The following is a 14,703-nucleotide window of genomic DNA, read 5'->3' as shown; positions in this document are numbered from 1 at the left end:
TGGGGTGGGGAGACTGTCCAAAGGACTTCGTGTCTCTCTTTTCATGCTATTTCATCCTTACTTGACTCAATGGCCAATATCTAATTTTCTGCACTGGAAGAGAAGAAAGAAACAGTAGTTGTTAACAAGTATCTTCATATATTACACTGAAACAAATGTGCTACTTTCTCGCATTAATACTTTCCTAATCTCACTTTGTCACGTAGCTAAGCTTTCTGTTGCCTCAAGAAAGAAATGTGTTCGGATTTATGAGAATCATTCATAGGAGAGTCTCTATCTTAGAAAGTAATTTCTCTTGTGACAATGATTGAAAGAAGACTAAGAGAATGGTGGGAAACACTGAAGTGACTTCATAACCCCCAGCACCTCTGTCTCAGAGTCCCATTCAAAATGTGGAAGATGGCATTACTCATCTACCAGTTGATGCCTTAAGCTTTGACTTGTCTTAAAAGGAACAAATAATTAAAAAAAAACAAACCAAAAGACCCCTCAGGTCCCCCTCCCACATGCACTTAGAAATATGGCCTTAGCCCAAAGATTGCTGAAGACAGCAGAACTAGAACTTTAAAAAGCTAATTCTACGTACATTAAATAAAATGGGAGCTATTTTATAGCTCCCCGTATATAGTTAGCTATATAACAAAGCCATATTTTGTGCACGTATTAAAATTGGCATAATGTTATACTTGAAAGTTTAGATTGTCCTCTGAGCGATACAATAGAGGTAGGAGCATTTACAGTAATATACAAGTCTGTCATTTCAGTGAATCTGTCATTACTTTTTCCTTCATTTTATATGATGTATTGTAGTTCATTCCAGTCTCGCAGTTTAAGTTACAGATGGAGAAGAATTTCATTTGAATTTTGTTATCCGTAGATAAGCCATGTCTGTTCCAGCTGATGAAACTGTGGGGGACCTGCCTGTGAGAGATGTAGGTCTAACTCTAGCTGGAATTGGAGGATTACAAGGTTTGTACCAGCTGCTATTTATTACAGTTACAGACTTTGATCAGTGGCTTCTTTAGTTTCTTTCTAAAAATGTTTCTGACATTCCCGCTCACAAAATTAAGTGCAAATACCATTCAAAATCTGGGTTAAATTCTGAAAGATACTATGACCCATTCTGTGTTCATGTTGCTTGTCATAAGAGGGGAGTTGCTGTGAGATGCTAAAAACTGGAAATCTCATTGAGCTATTACATTCATCCTTGCAGAAGAAAAGAGGACTTTTTTGCTGAATTGAGGTCAAGGCCAGACCCATTTAACAAAATGGGAACCAAAAGTACTATGCAATTCTGATATGTTACTCAGCTGCTATTAGAATGGAACTACTGGGCTTAGTCTTGTATCTGAGTAAATTTATAGAATTATGAGTTAATCTTTTCAAGTTTCAAGAGAGTATGTTAACGCTGAAACAGACTAGAAAGCATTTCTGTGGTAATGATCGTCTTATTTAAGTAGTATGTTTGACAGTACCTTGTTACTTGCTAAACTGTTTCCTTTGTGTTGTCTAGTAGGTAATCAGTTTGGTGTATCATTTAAATTACTTTTTTTATTGGTAAGAGGGACTGATTAATATGCCAATAAATCTGAAAAAAAAAAATCAACAGACTCACGCAAGTGTAAAATATCAAATTACTTGAAAACTTTTTTTTTCAGTATTTCAAAATTAGTTAGACTTTGGATTACATGTTGTTGAATGTATTGAAGGTAATTTAAAGTTGTCTTGATTTGGGTAGAATCATCAACTACACAGAATGTAAAAGCTCGACAAGCTATATCACGGATCAGTCGAGAGGAACTCGAAGACAGATTTCTTCGTTTACGTGATGACAACATCTTGCTCAAACAGCATGCAAATAAGCAAGAGGATAAAATTAAAAGGTATGGGGTTTAATGTTTTTATTTTAGCTCACAATAACATTTTTGCCCTTTAAAGCATTATCAACAAATTAAAAATCATGCTGATTGCTCTCAGAGCACTTTTTAAAGCAGTAGCAAAAATCACTTGTTGGAATTCATTTTTGTATTGATTTCTGGTTGTCTCTGTGGTATGTGGGATATTTTTTGCTGTGGATGGTATTAGATCTCTATGTAGAGAGGTACACCACTATCCACCACTTTGGAGTTGGTACCTTGGGTTCATAGCTATGCTGTCTGAGTACAAATATAACAGGTATTCTGGGAGCTGAAGAAGAGGCTATAGAAGCCTAATTATTCATCAGGAATTTCGTCCTAGAATCAAAATGGCCTATATAGAGAGATTCTGCCCCTTTTTTTTGTCTTTCTCTGTCCTCCAAGGAGTTGACTATCATCTAGCCTTTTATCATCTAGTTAACCCTAAAATATCTCTATAATTATGATCAGCTCTCCTTTATTCAGGGTAATAGATAACATCATTGAAGAAGTCACAAGTAGCATGGGGATCACAGTACCCAGTACCAGTTTGGGTACACCCAAACATACGCAAACAACTTTAGGCTTATTATTAAACTTAGTGCTGTGCTGGCAAACCAATCTGTACTCAGCAGAACTGTTCATGGTATTACTATATTCCAGGAGGACTAATTAATCCAAAAGCACTGTGACTCTGTGTTCACATTGTGCTGTACTTAAGCTAATAAGTACAGTGAGTACTTGTAATAATACTTAATACTTAGTATTCAGTGAGTCAGGATCAAATTGACCAGCATGACATAACTTCCATCTTTTCTGTCAGGCTACTGTCAAATACAGGATGGTGGAACAAATGAATTGTTTACTTATTCCAAATGACATTTCCTGTGTTTCTGTTACATGACTTATCAAATGCACTCATCATCCACTTAGGTAAAATTACACAGAATGTCCAAATTGGAATACCTGAATTAATATTTAAAAGCACAGAAAATATAAAATACAGTGTTTGTCTAGATTGCCAGAGAAAAACCTTAACTCCTCAAGCTAAATTTCTTTCCCAGCATCCCTCATGCCAAAACCCTTGTAACTAAAAGTTTGGAATGAATTTGCAGTAGAAGTACATTGAAAAAAAACAAATAAACAAAAAACCTGCTTACAGGCAAGGAACATTCTGTGACATCCTAAAGTTATTACGGGTTTTTTTTGTTTCACTTTTGTTCTTTTAAGTAGAAGCTTCTGTCCACACGTATACGAAAACAAAACAAGCCCCTTTAAACAAATTAAGTGTGTCCTTATTTTCAGTTTTCTTTCTGGGCCTGCAAAAATAGATTCCCTGTAAACTAGATACAGGTCTTGAAGATGTGCGACCAATTTTGTAAAGTCTTGAACATGTCTCTCTCATCAAAGCCACCTTTTCTTTCTTTATATGCCAAGTTTTTTCCATTCATTGCTGGGTATGTTTTCTGTTCTTGTATATTACATCACCTCCATGTGCCCTCTCTGCCTTTTGTTCAAGCTTACCAATGTTTATCAAAACTAAAGGAAATCAAAGGTATGACTCTTGAGATGCCAAAAGCAAAATTGGTATCCTTTTAAAGATAGATGAAAACCATACCCTCTGTATCTAATTATATTCTCCAGCTAACTGTTTCTTCTCTGAAGCACATTGGTAATATTTACCAAGTATAAAATTGAGTATGGTAATGAGAACTATTAAGTCTCTTTTTCCGGAGTACCTTCTTAAATATCTCCACCTATATATTTTAGCCACTTTAGAACTGAAATATATATTTAAATCCTAAAATACTGGAAATGATATATCATTGGAATGTTGCATATTATTAGCATTCTTTCAATAGTTGAATGTTTTGTGGAATTGTAGCTTTTATAGTTTGCCCCACCACATCCCAAATCTGTAACTTAACTTAACAGCCTGCAGAGGTTCCTATATAAGGTCATGCGTTAAAAATTACATTTAAACAGCATATGGAGTAAATATGTGTCCTGCCTTTACTAACCTTAAATGATAAGCCTTAGGAAACTGTTATTTGTCAGTGCTATAAAGCAGATTGCTGCACAGTGGTTTCAATTATCTTCAAAGAGTTCTTCACAGGCAGTAATAGTTATATCAAAACCTGAAATTTATTATTCAGGTTCTATGCTGAAGTCTTCACAGTGATTATGTTCCTTTCAACAGAATGCTTTTTATGCTGACTTTTCACATTCTTTTTCATCTTTTTTTATTATTTTTCCCCAGAATGGCCACCAAGTTAATACGGCTTGTTAATGACAAAAAAAGGTCTGAACAGGTTGGTGGCGGCCCCAAGCGGCTGGGTCAGGCTGTGGAGCTGGAAGAAATGATTGAGCATTTGCAAGAGAGAGTTCGTGAGCTTGAGAAACAAAACGAGAACCTCCGCAGCAAACTCGTTTCAACTAAACAGCAGCTTGAGATTCAAGGCCATAGGCCTTGTCCGTACAGCTATGTTCAATCTCGTATTAACACTGGTCTCAAAAAAGTGAGTGAGGCTGCTGGCATGCCAGAGCACACAAAGAAAGGTATAACTCACTTTTACTAAAAATAATGGTTTATATAGGTACCAGTAACTATTGCTTCACTGTAGCAATTACGTACTATTTTCTGTTCATCAGTGGGCAATAGTACCTGTAGGCAGAAAGATTGTTCTTCCCACTTTTTCTTGTATTTATTTATAGCAGTCATGATAGCTTGTTTGCCTTTGAAGTCCTTATTTTGAGAATCTACAGTAGTAGGGGTAAAACAAAAGTACAGATTTGAAAATAAAGTAGTTATCAAGCAAGTTTTCTAATAGTTAAAATCATGGGACTTTCTTAGTGTAACTTCTCTACATGTTAAAGGCTTATGAAAGAAGTATATGAAAAAGTTTAGCGTTATCATGTTATAACAAAGTATTACATCTGTAGTTTGTTTGCACATGTTTTTCCTTTTTTAATTTCAAGGTTTGTTCTAGTCTCTTGATACATGTGTGCACAATACTGCAGACTTGAAAAATCTATTACATGTGTGGACTTTTGAAAGCAAATACCACAATGCAGCCATCTTTAATGGTGCTTTTTACTGTCAAGACTTACTGCATAAGGCAGTCTCACTCTTAGTCCTTTATTTATGGTAGCTACATTTGGAAATTACACTTTAAAACCTTTCTATTTTCATATGAACATTTGTAGAAGTAGTTTTACTCAGTTAACTTATACACTGTACAGATAATGTGTTTAAAAAAAAAAAGACAGCTATGTTGGCCCTGATTCAAAACTGAGTCAGCAGAATTGTCTCCTTAACTTCTACAAGCTATGGATGAGGCTGATGGTCAGTTATAGTGTTTTTTCTCCATCTCACCCTCCCACCGGTCTTTATTTTGGTTATGTTGATTATTCAGGTATATGAAAACAGAAACAATTCTCATGTTTTTAGACAGGCAATAAAAAGCAATTGGCTCTACCACTTTGCTTCTTTAATTTGAATATATAGTGCAAGTTTTGACATTTTAAATACATCTACATTTTCACACTTTATGTCAAGAATTAGGCAGTTTTATTCCCCAAATCAATCTTTTGTTTGTTTGTTTTAACAATGCAAAAATAGGGTAGGAATATAATAAATTTATTCAGGCCCAGTGGTAGCAGAGAGAAAAGGGCAACTTGGTTCAAGGATTAAAGATCAAATGTTGGTATGGCATGCTGTGAGGGCTTCTCTTGGCCTAAGAACAGATCCAGATCAAAGATGTCTTGTGCAGAGCTAGGATTAGGGCCATGTTGATTGAGGAAGTGGTTCTTAAACTGAAGAGAACATGAGGAAGAAAGAAAAGGAAAAGTTCTCCACAGAACATCCAGTTCAGATAATAATGTTCAGAAACTTCACGGAAGTTCTAGTGTGCCTATCTCGGTTCTTAAGACTTTGTCCAAACTAGAAGGGATTCTGATAATTAGAGTGCTATGAATATGCAGTTTCTTGAACACACTTTTCTAAGGTGAAGACTTATTAAAAATCTAGTAACCAATACTCAGAACTTGGACACGGTAGTTTTGTCTTCCAGAAGGTCAGAGAATATTTTCTATAGTATTCATTAGCATTGGATGTTTCATGTTTTTCTCTTGCATGTTTTCTCATTCTGCCCTTTTGATTAATGATGATAAACCTAGCAGTCTGGTGTTGAGTATGTGCCTCCTATCTTTAAAGACTGCTGGACTCTTAGGTTGCTCTGTGGAACCATGAGGCTGAATCTCAAAACATTTTCAGTGCAGATCAGAAAATATTCAGAGCAATTCTCCAAAAATAAAATGAGTGCCAGGAAAAATTCAGGAGAGCTTAGCTGTCTCCAGGTTACGAAGAGGCAAGAAGAATCCACAAATAATAAATACACCTTACTGTATCTGCTTTGTGTTTGGCTGGTTTACAATAGCATAGCAAGTCGATCCAAAAGATGTGGTCAAGTATGAATGGTCACTAAATACTCGCTGGTTTCTCTCATTACTTTATTTATTGAGTACAACCATCTAAGATATATCATGATTTGAACACAAATAAATGAAAAATATATACTCTAGGCATATATATACACATATGTATATAGCGCAATAGCCAATACCTTAAAATAATACTTAAAGATCAAAATATATAAACAAATCAAGTTAACTCAGCACAAATGCAAAGTAGGTAAATTTTTTTCAGTCATTTTGCTGGTATCGTTGTACCTTGAACCTAAATGACTCAATTTTGGGGACTGAGGGATGGCAGCCTTAATGCTGTATTTGAAATTCAATGCATAGTTTGGTCAACTTGATTAATTTCTTCTTGCTGAAGAAAGAGCAGAAGGAGAAAGATTTGGAGAAACCATTACTTTTACCGCTGAACTAACAATTCTTCCTTAAGTCGTTTCTCACTTTTCATCTTCACCAGGGACTTAGTATGCTTCTAAAGAACACAAGGAAATTATTTGCACTGCTTCTAAAAATGGCCCTGTATTTGCTTGTCTAGGTAAATGACACTTGTGATTTTGTAAAGAAAGTTCTATCGGAGAAAAAGTGATTACAAGTCCATGTTCCAGTTTAATAATATTGATATTGTTGTTCTTTGAGGACACCATCTCTGTTCTCTGTCTTTAAAAGTAAAATCTTCCAAGACAGACATTTCAAGACATGTTTTTAACACTTCTCTTTAACAGTGCATGCTGTATTGCCCATGGCTCAAATTTTACAGCAGCTATGTTGTAGGTACTCCGATTATCTCTTTCCATGTGAATTTGATGTAAAAACACTTTTTATGGCATCTATATAGGAGCTGTAAGTGTTTGTACTGTATAGAGATTGTTGTTTTGTTAAATGCTTTTTCATTCAGCATGACAAAAATTTATGTTTTCCTCATTTTCAGGAATGAGATTTCAGGATTTAGAAGTGAGATCACTTAACCTTGTGCTCCCAAGATATGGACAGAGTCTGCTTGAGGATCCAAGGGCTGAAATAAGAAATTTGTATGATTTTCATGTTTCTTAATTTTTGTCATTATAATTGGGAAAAAAAAATGTTTTTCAGAAGTTTTTACTTCAGAAAATAAAGTGAAGTTGTTGGATCTGACAACAGTAACACTGGTAGCAATGCAGAAGTGTTTTATGATAAGGAAAACATAGAATCAGGAATTTAGAATGCAAAATGTGGCTGCATAAGAATTTGGCTGGAAGTTAAAATTGATCTTCAGTGGTGAGCTGCTCTTTTTGCTAGGATGCAATGTTGCCTAGCTTACTACTGGACAAGACTGACAAAAGCAGAAAGAATCTTAGCTGCAAAATTATTACCAATATAAGTCCTAAAATGTGTAGGATAACCCATGCAAGCGGTGACTGTATTGAATGTGTTACGCTGATGCATTTAAGCTTCATTTCTAGAGGTGGTCAGATTTTATGGATAAGTTGCAAGAAGTGCAGTATGGGATAGTAATGTAAAATGGTTTTGATTCACTTCTGCATTTTAAAAGTTGGTTGTAGTCCAGTTGCACATTTTAACTGAAATTGAAGCTCAGGAAACTCTTGATAACATCCTTAATGTAGAGACTGCATGAGAACAGAGAGGTGTTATATAGGATGGAGAAAAGGTAGTTAACATCTAATTTAAAGATATTGAGGTCTGATTAGAACACTTTTCTTCTGCAAAGTATATCAGAACCTATTACGCTTTTTACACATCTGGTTTTCTAAAAGCTACTTCCAGTATGTGTGTGTGTGTTTCCATAATGATTTACCTAAATCAGATTTACTACAATATCTGTAAATGCTAAATTTTCAATAAATGGGCGAGCTAAGTGTACAAATATATGCATTAATGTGCAATTATGTATTTTGTGCTTGAAGTTTTGTAAACACAAAGATTTAGTGAGATCATAGGAAATATTTTTACAGAAATATTCTTATAAATTATTTTAATAAATAAATTTAAATTAGTTAACAAAGTTTAAGTTGCACTCTTGCTAGCATCCTGTCTGAATTTAACCCTTGCTGAACAGTTACAATTTTTTAAAAATAATTTACATTATAATAGGATGTTGTTACTGAAAAAAAAAATCTTTAGCCATTTTATAGTGATGGGCCTAGAAAGGGCTATTTCTCCTATACCCATCACTTTTGAAGACTAGGAAAATAAGAGCTATCCATTAAGACTGCCATGAATCTGGGTGTTCACAGTAGCTTTTCTCCTAAGACTGATGAAAAACGTTTTGTTATAATGCAGAAAACATTCAAATAGCATTTTTTTCAGAGATTTCAGTTCTCACAAAGGTGCAAAAATAACCACAGTTGCTCGGAGTGGTGCACTCGGGTACAAAAGCAAGCACATGGCCAAAAAATTCAAGGTACTTTTAAGTCTACGATAGGTGTATGAAGTAATGAAGAACTGCAGCTTATGCATCAAAAGCTCTGGAGTGGAAAAAATTGTAAATAAATTGTTGCTTATTCTTATTAGAAAAAATGTTATTGGAAAAGATATCTGAGATTTAACTTGTCAAGAAAATCAAAATCGCAAAGTTGTGGCCTACTAAAATATATTCGGCTCTGATCTCTATAGTTTTCTGCCTTTCTTTTTTTAATTGCATTTACTGGATAAATTCCACTGTTAAAGACACATCACCTAATTTTTTGTGTAAAGTTACCTAACTCAGAATAAAAGCCTAAAAATTACTCTCACTGCTCCATCCATTGAAGATCTCATTCTTTTGATAGCTGGTAATGGTGTTTTCCTTTTCAGAAAGCAGTTGGTACTAATGGTTTAGGAGGAGGGTACGTTTAATATAGAGTATAAGAAACCATAAATGATGTTTTCGGCTAGGTTCTGCTAAACATTATTCAGTCCACATAAACATTTATTTTAAGAGTATTATGTTGTTTGTGTTGTGTTTGCTAAATTATTTATCTATTTATTGTACTACTCGCATCTTTTGATGTGGTGACCTCAAATTATTTTCATAGTAAGTTGAACTCTTAAACCTCTGTTGTGATGCATGTCATTAAGAAATACAAATTTTGCACTTTTAAAATTTTTGCTCTCTTGAGTATTCATTTAATTTTTCTCTTTTATTAAATACTTACCTGGTTTTGGAACGTAAGATGCTTGTACTTGCAGGGAGACTGTGATTGAGTCCCAAAGGGAACACATTGAGCAACTAGAACATGCCAGAGGGATACTTGTGAGTCAGCTAAAAAGGAAAGGAAAGGAAATTGAAGAATCCGTCCTACGGCTGAAAGAGCAAGAAACAACAAGCCAAAGGTATTGTGAAAAATAGAAATCTCCACGGTGGAAGAATTAGAAGAGCTATGTCATAATGTTTATACATAGCTCTGAAAATGACTTGTTCTGTTAAGAAAGATGTACTTTATTCACTTTTTTCCCTTTGGTGAAACTAAGTCATAAAATGTTTTAACAAATAGCCATGGATAATTCTAAGCAAGGAGATTGTTAGGATAATAGGTTATTATGTTTTTTTCACAAATAAACAGAGGTTCATAATTACCATTTTAGATAATTCATTTCCAGCTGATTCAGATTCAACTGAAGTTCAACTCATTAAGTTTTGATCATCTATTGTTTCTTCAATATAATTCTTAAAAAATTTTAGATATAGATTCATAGTGGATAATTTAATGTTTATTAATACTCATTGATAACTTGGAATGTACAAATAGTAGAAAAATAATTGCCCTGTAAGGGTAGATTAGCAAATTTTTGAAGGAATATCGTATAGCTGTGCAGTGAAACAAAGGCAGACAAACATGCTTGCGGAATGTGTTTCACAGTAAAGCCTCTATTAGTTTAATATCTTTTCTTTCTCTTTCTTCTTTCACTTTTGCAAAAATACATGCAAAATTATATAACTTTGCATATATTTTCCTCTTTTGACTGTTTCAATTTCAGCCTGTTACTTTTAATTGTATTAAGGATCTAATATGGCACGATCCTGCATTCCTTATTCATTTGATTTCAATGGAAGTTCTACTTGGATGAGAAATATGTGGTCAGTTCTTTAACTGCCTTTCAAGAGAGGGACCCCGTTATTATGTGTGAGCATTCTTTTGTGCATCAGTGGCGCTACATAAATAATACATCATAATGTTTGCTATTAAATTATTCACAAAGTGATAAGTCTCCCCTATTCAGAATTTCCTTTATATAGTTTAAATAGGTTAAAGAAGTTGTTTTCATAAATAATTTCTCAGTCTGTGCTTACAGTGAATTCAGAAAATATTTAAAAGATTTTTTCATTATTTGAAAATAATCTGATACAAATCTCAAAGAACTTGTGTGCTTCGTTTTTCTATAGATAAACACTTTTTTAAGTACAGCAGTCAGAAATTGAACATAACTTCTAAATTCGATGTCAACTACCATGTTTCTGTGAAATTTTTAAGGAGTTTTAAAATAAAGATACACTTCAAATTCAGCTAAAAAAATCCTTAAAGTCAGGCTATAAAAAGTAGTGCAGAACCTTATTTATTTACGTTTATCAAATTACTTGTATACAATCCATGATACTTGACCTAAGTTACAATCTGTGAATTCATGTTTGAAGTTCTGGAATTATTTCCTTTATAGTCTATTTCTTGTTTGAAACTGGATGAAAGATACATTAAGTATTTAAGAGTTACTGTGGTTGGCTGAAGACACTGGGGAAGAAATTGAAAAATGTCCGCTAGTGCATATCCAGAATAGTGTGAGTTCTATAATTTTGCCACCAGAATACTTTATGGAAGGCTGTTAATCCCCATGTTTTTCAAGTTATATTTTTCTTATGCTGAATGAACCAGAGCCAGAATTTAGAGGGATACTATTCTCTCCAGGCTTAACTGTAGCCATAGGTACCTATACATGTTATCTTTAGTAGATTTTCATTAGCTTTTTTCTTGGAAGTCTTGTAATTGCTATCTAGAACAGTCTGTATTAGTTGTTTTATGACATGAATAGATTTATAGGTTCTATGTAATTCTTATTTTTAATCTGCTTTGCATCAGCAGAGAAGAAACTGTCAATACGGGATTATTGGAGGAAAAATTGGAAATTTGGGTGACTGATAAGGTCATCTTATTTCATCTTTGTAGCTTATGTCTTTGAATTTTGGTACAATTGGCAGCTTTTTCTTGTGTTTTGTAAGAATACACTTGGCTGTCATCAAGTTATATTACTATCCAAAGACAGTTAATCTGTTGAGATTATTTAGGAATTGTATGGTGCCAAAAGGGCATAATAAATGTGCTTCCACCAATCTTCATGTTGTAGTACCATTTGATCTCAGCCTGGTGTTAACAAAATTAGGTTACTTTCAACCTTTAGGAAAATATTCTTTATTCTGCTACATGATTAAGAAATCCTTCTGATTGAAATAACTGTAGTTTCCAAGTAGTGAAGCGGCCACAGTTAATAATCATTGATCCATCAGCGGTAAGGGAGGGAGATACTAGTTATCCTGAGTTCTGTACCCACAAGAAATCGAGTTATATTTTAAAGCTGCCTTTGCAGCTTCACTACAGTTTCTGTATAACAACATAACAGAGCTGAGTTCATATGCAGTGTAGTCCTCGAGATGATTATTGTAACATGGCTACCATCAGTGGTTTTTTTTCAATATTTCATTAGATATTGTTTCAGGAATATATAATTCTGACTTAATTCTAACTTAAAGGAGAAATTTGGCCTGTGGGTTGTTAGACTAAACACATTTTCTTAAGTACAAAATGTAACTGCATTTAGCCTAGCTGTTTTTAATTTAAAGATGGCCAAAGCCATCATAACCTCATGGTTTGATGTCTCTGATACACACTGCGCAAATTAAAACATTAAGTCTAAACAATCACATTTTGCAAGCAGCTAGCTTCAAATAACTTAACTGTTCATCGTACTTTCCAAAAACATTTTTAAAACCACCCCAAAATGCATTTGTGAAACAGGTACTTCGTTTTTGCATGTTTGGGGGGGGGTGGTGGTGGGGTGTTTTCTTTTGTTGTTTTTTTTAATGAAAAAGATTATTTGCCAGTCAGTTTTTGATTCCTTTGACATTTTTTGCTGCATGCTCCAAAGTCATGCTCCAATGACTTTGGAATTAGACCTATTAAATGTGTGGAGTTTTGGACAGGAGTATCATATCTGATGCACTCATAACTTCTGTGTTTGCATTATAGCATTGCAGACCTAGATTAAAATGTGGAACGTGTTAGTCACAATGAATTATCTATAGGGTTTTGAGAGACTACAGCATGTATATGAATTTGCTAAATCATGTCTAGTATAATAAACCCCTTATATTTGCATTTCCATATCTGATTTTTCATTTTTAACTTGTTTCCCTAAAGATCATTACTTTTTTACATTTATAGATAGCTCTTTAGCCAGGAAAACAAATATGGAATTTTATATTGGTATTTAAATAATCTTAATAACTTAGATGCTAGAGCTATTGATGCAATGTTAATGTTTTGCTTATTGCAAATATACTATCAGTTACAACATAAAGGTGCTACTAGAAGGTAAACATTGTTGAGGGGTTTTTTTCCACTTTATATTTGACTTCCTATAAGGAATAAGAGGTAAAGGAAAGAACATCATGTATATTGACATATAATCCTGTTAGTTCCTAAGCATTGTAAAATGAGAAGAGTACTGCACATTGATGTTCTATTCTTTACTTCTCTGCTTGGGAGTCTATGTATATATCTTGGTCATTGATGCATTTGTGATTGAGAACTGTTAGCCTAGAAACCTTTGGTTTATTTTGCCAGACAGGGTAAGTGATCCTGAGAAGTATGGTGGTGATATTTTTTTATTTGCTTGTTTTTCTTGTTCTGAATGGGAATGGAGAAAGTTTGTGAGCCACGGGTCCAGTTGATAAAATAGTCAGGACTCTGTAAGAGTAGTCTCAGTATTGTATCCATGTCCTGCTCATATGGAAGTAAAGACAAGATGCAAGGGATGTGGTTTAATTGGACCTCAATTTTATTAGCTTAGCCATCTGGGATTTACTGGCATAAATTTGTACAGTGCAGGTCAAGATCCTTTCTTTAATCATTTCCTTCTGGTGTAAGTCGCTATCAGTCCCCCCTTCCCACACAGCTGGTCCCCAGCCTGTTATTGGGACCCCACTCTATATGCTTTTAATCCAAATGATAAGAGGTCTGGAAAAGAAATTGTCTCTTTGGTGTACTTCAGATGTTAACCCCAAACATAATTCTTAGTTTTTTAAAGAGTCACTTTCTCCTAACTTCATTTCCAATTTCAGACCTTTTAATCCAGCTTTAAGATGAGGTTTCGAATGGAAGGATAGAGTTCATGTTCCTTATTTCTGCACTTGTGGCAGAAGGCATGCTAGAGCTAAATCAGTATGCCCATTAATTCAGGTTACTGCCTCAAAAGGGATATTAGTTCCTTTTCTTTTCCTAACTTCTGCTCCAGGTCTACCTCCATGTCTTCAGGTTCTGTGGCAGAATTTTTGGCTTTTTTGGCAATAGAGAAAATATTGAATGAGCTATCTTAGTACAGCTTTATTCTTATATATTATTTTATTATTCTTTGAGCAAAATATTATCTATATAAGTAAAAGGTATCATTGACTTTTATATCAAATCTGTATGTAACCCCTATTTTTAAGTTATATCAGAATACCTGGGCAGATGTTCTGGGAGCAGAATACATCAACTACCTGGGAGGGAGAAAGCTGTGTAGATAATCAATTTCTATTCTGTTCTACTGTTTTGTGACTTCATTTATAGAAAATTTTTAATCTTCCCAACAGATTCTTCTTCAATTAACTTTGCCTTGCGCACAAAATCTGAAATGATTTTGTTCTTCAACAGCAAGCTCCTTGTCATGTACCTAGGTGCATTGGACGTTTCTTAGACATATTTTATTTAAATAAATAAATAAAATACTGTAGAAATACTGTAGAGAAAATAACTTTGTTGCTCTAGCCTATAATGAGAGCTGAGATTGTGATCAATGTAATGCATTAATAACAAATTAATGGCACATGCTTTCTGTAGCTGGAAACTTCATGAGATAAATACTCTTAAAATTGTGAGGATTGAAGTGATCCCAATAAAAAGTAGTTTTTCTCTTCTGAATTTGAATAATATACTTCATAATATCAGTACCCCAAATCTGTTTAAATCAAATGCTGTTTCATTCACTGTTGAAAAAATAGTTAATGTTGATTGTCAGGAGCCATGGGGTTTACATCTGTACATCATAAATTTCACTATCATCTGCTTCTTTTTCTACTTAAGAAAAAAAAAGAAAAAAAAAA

The 14,703-nt window shown here is 34.0% G+C and overlaps 1 protein-coding gene across 1 annotated transcript in view; it reads left to right on the top strand.

The window, feature by feature from the left end:
* Nucleotides 1-14,703, top strand: part of RPGRIP1L (RPGRIP1-like) — a 79,731-nt gene that overhangs the window by 3,561 nt on the left and 61,467 nt on the right. Inside the window, exons 2-6 of the mRNA XM_009320792.1 lie at nt 878-969; nt 1,739-1,883; nt 4,156-4,454; nt 7,303-7,402; nt 9,540-9,683. Of these exons, the coding sequence (XP_009319067.1) occupies nt 885-969; nt 1,739-1,883; nt 4,156-4,454; nt 7,303-7,402; nt 9,540-9,683 (773 nt within the window). The 5' untranslated portion in view covers nt 878-884. The remainder of the gene's footprint in view (nt 1-877; nt 970-1,738; nt 1,884-4,155; nt 4,455-7,302; nt 7,403-9,539; nt 9,684-14,703) is intronic.

Source organism: Pygoscelis adeliae, unplaced genomic scaffold, assembly GCF_000699105.1.
Source record: "Pygoscelis adeliae isolate BGI_AS28 unplaced genomic scaffold, ASM69910v1 Scaffold63, whole genome shotgun sequence".
In the NCBI taxonomy this organism is placed as follows: Eukaryota; Metazoa; Chordata; class Aves; order Sphenisciformes; family Spheniscidae; genus Pygoscelis; species Pygoscelis adeliae.
The sequence above is the reverse complement of the archived record's forward strand: the minus strand, read 5'-3'. Positions and strand labels throughout refer to the sequence as shown.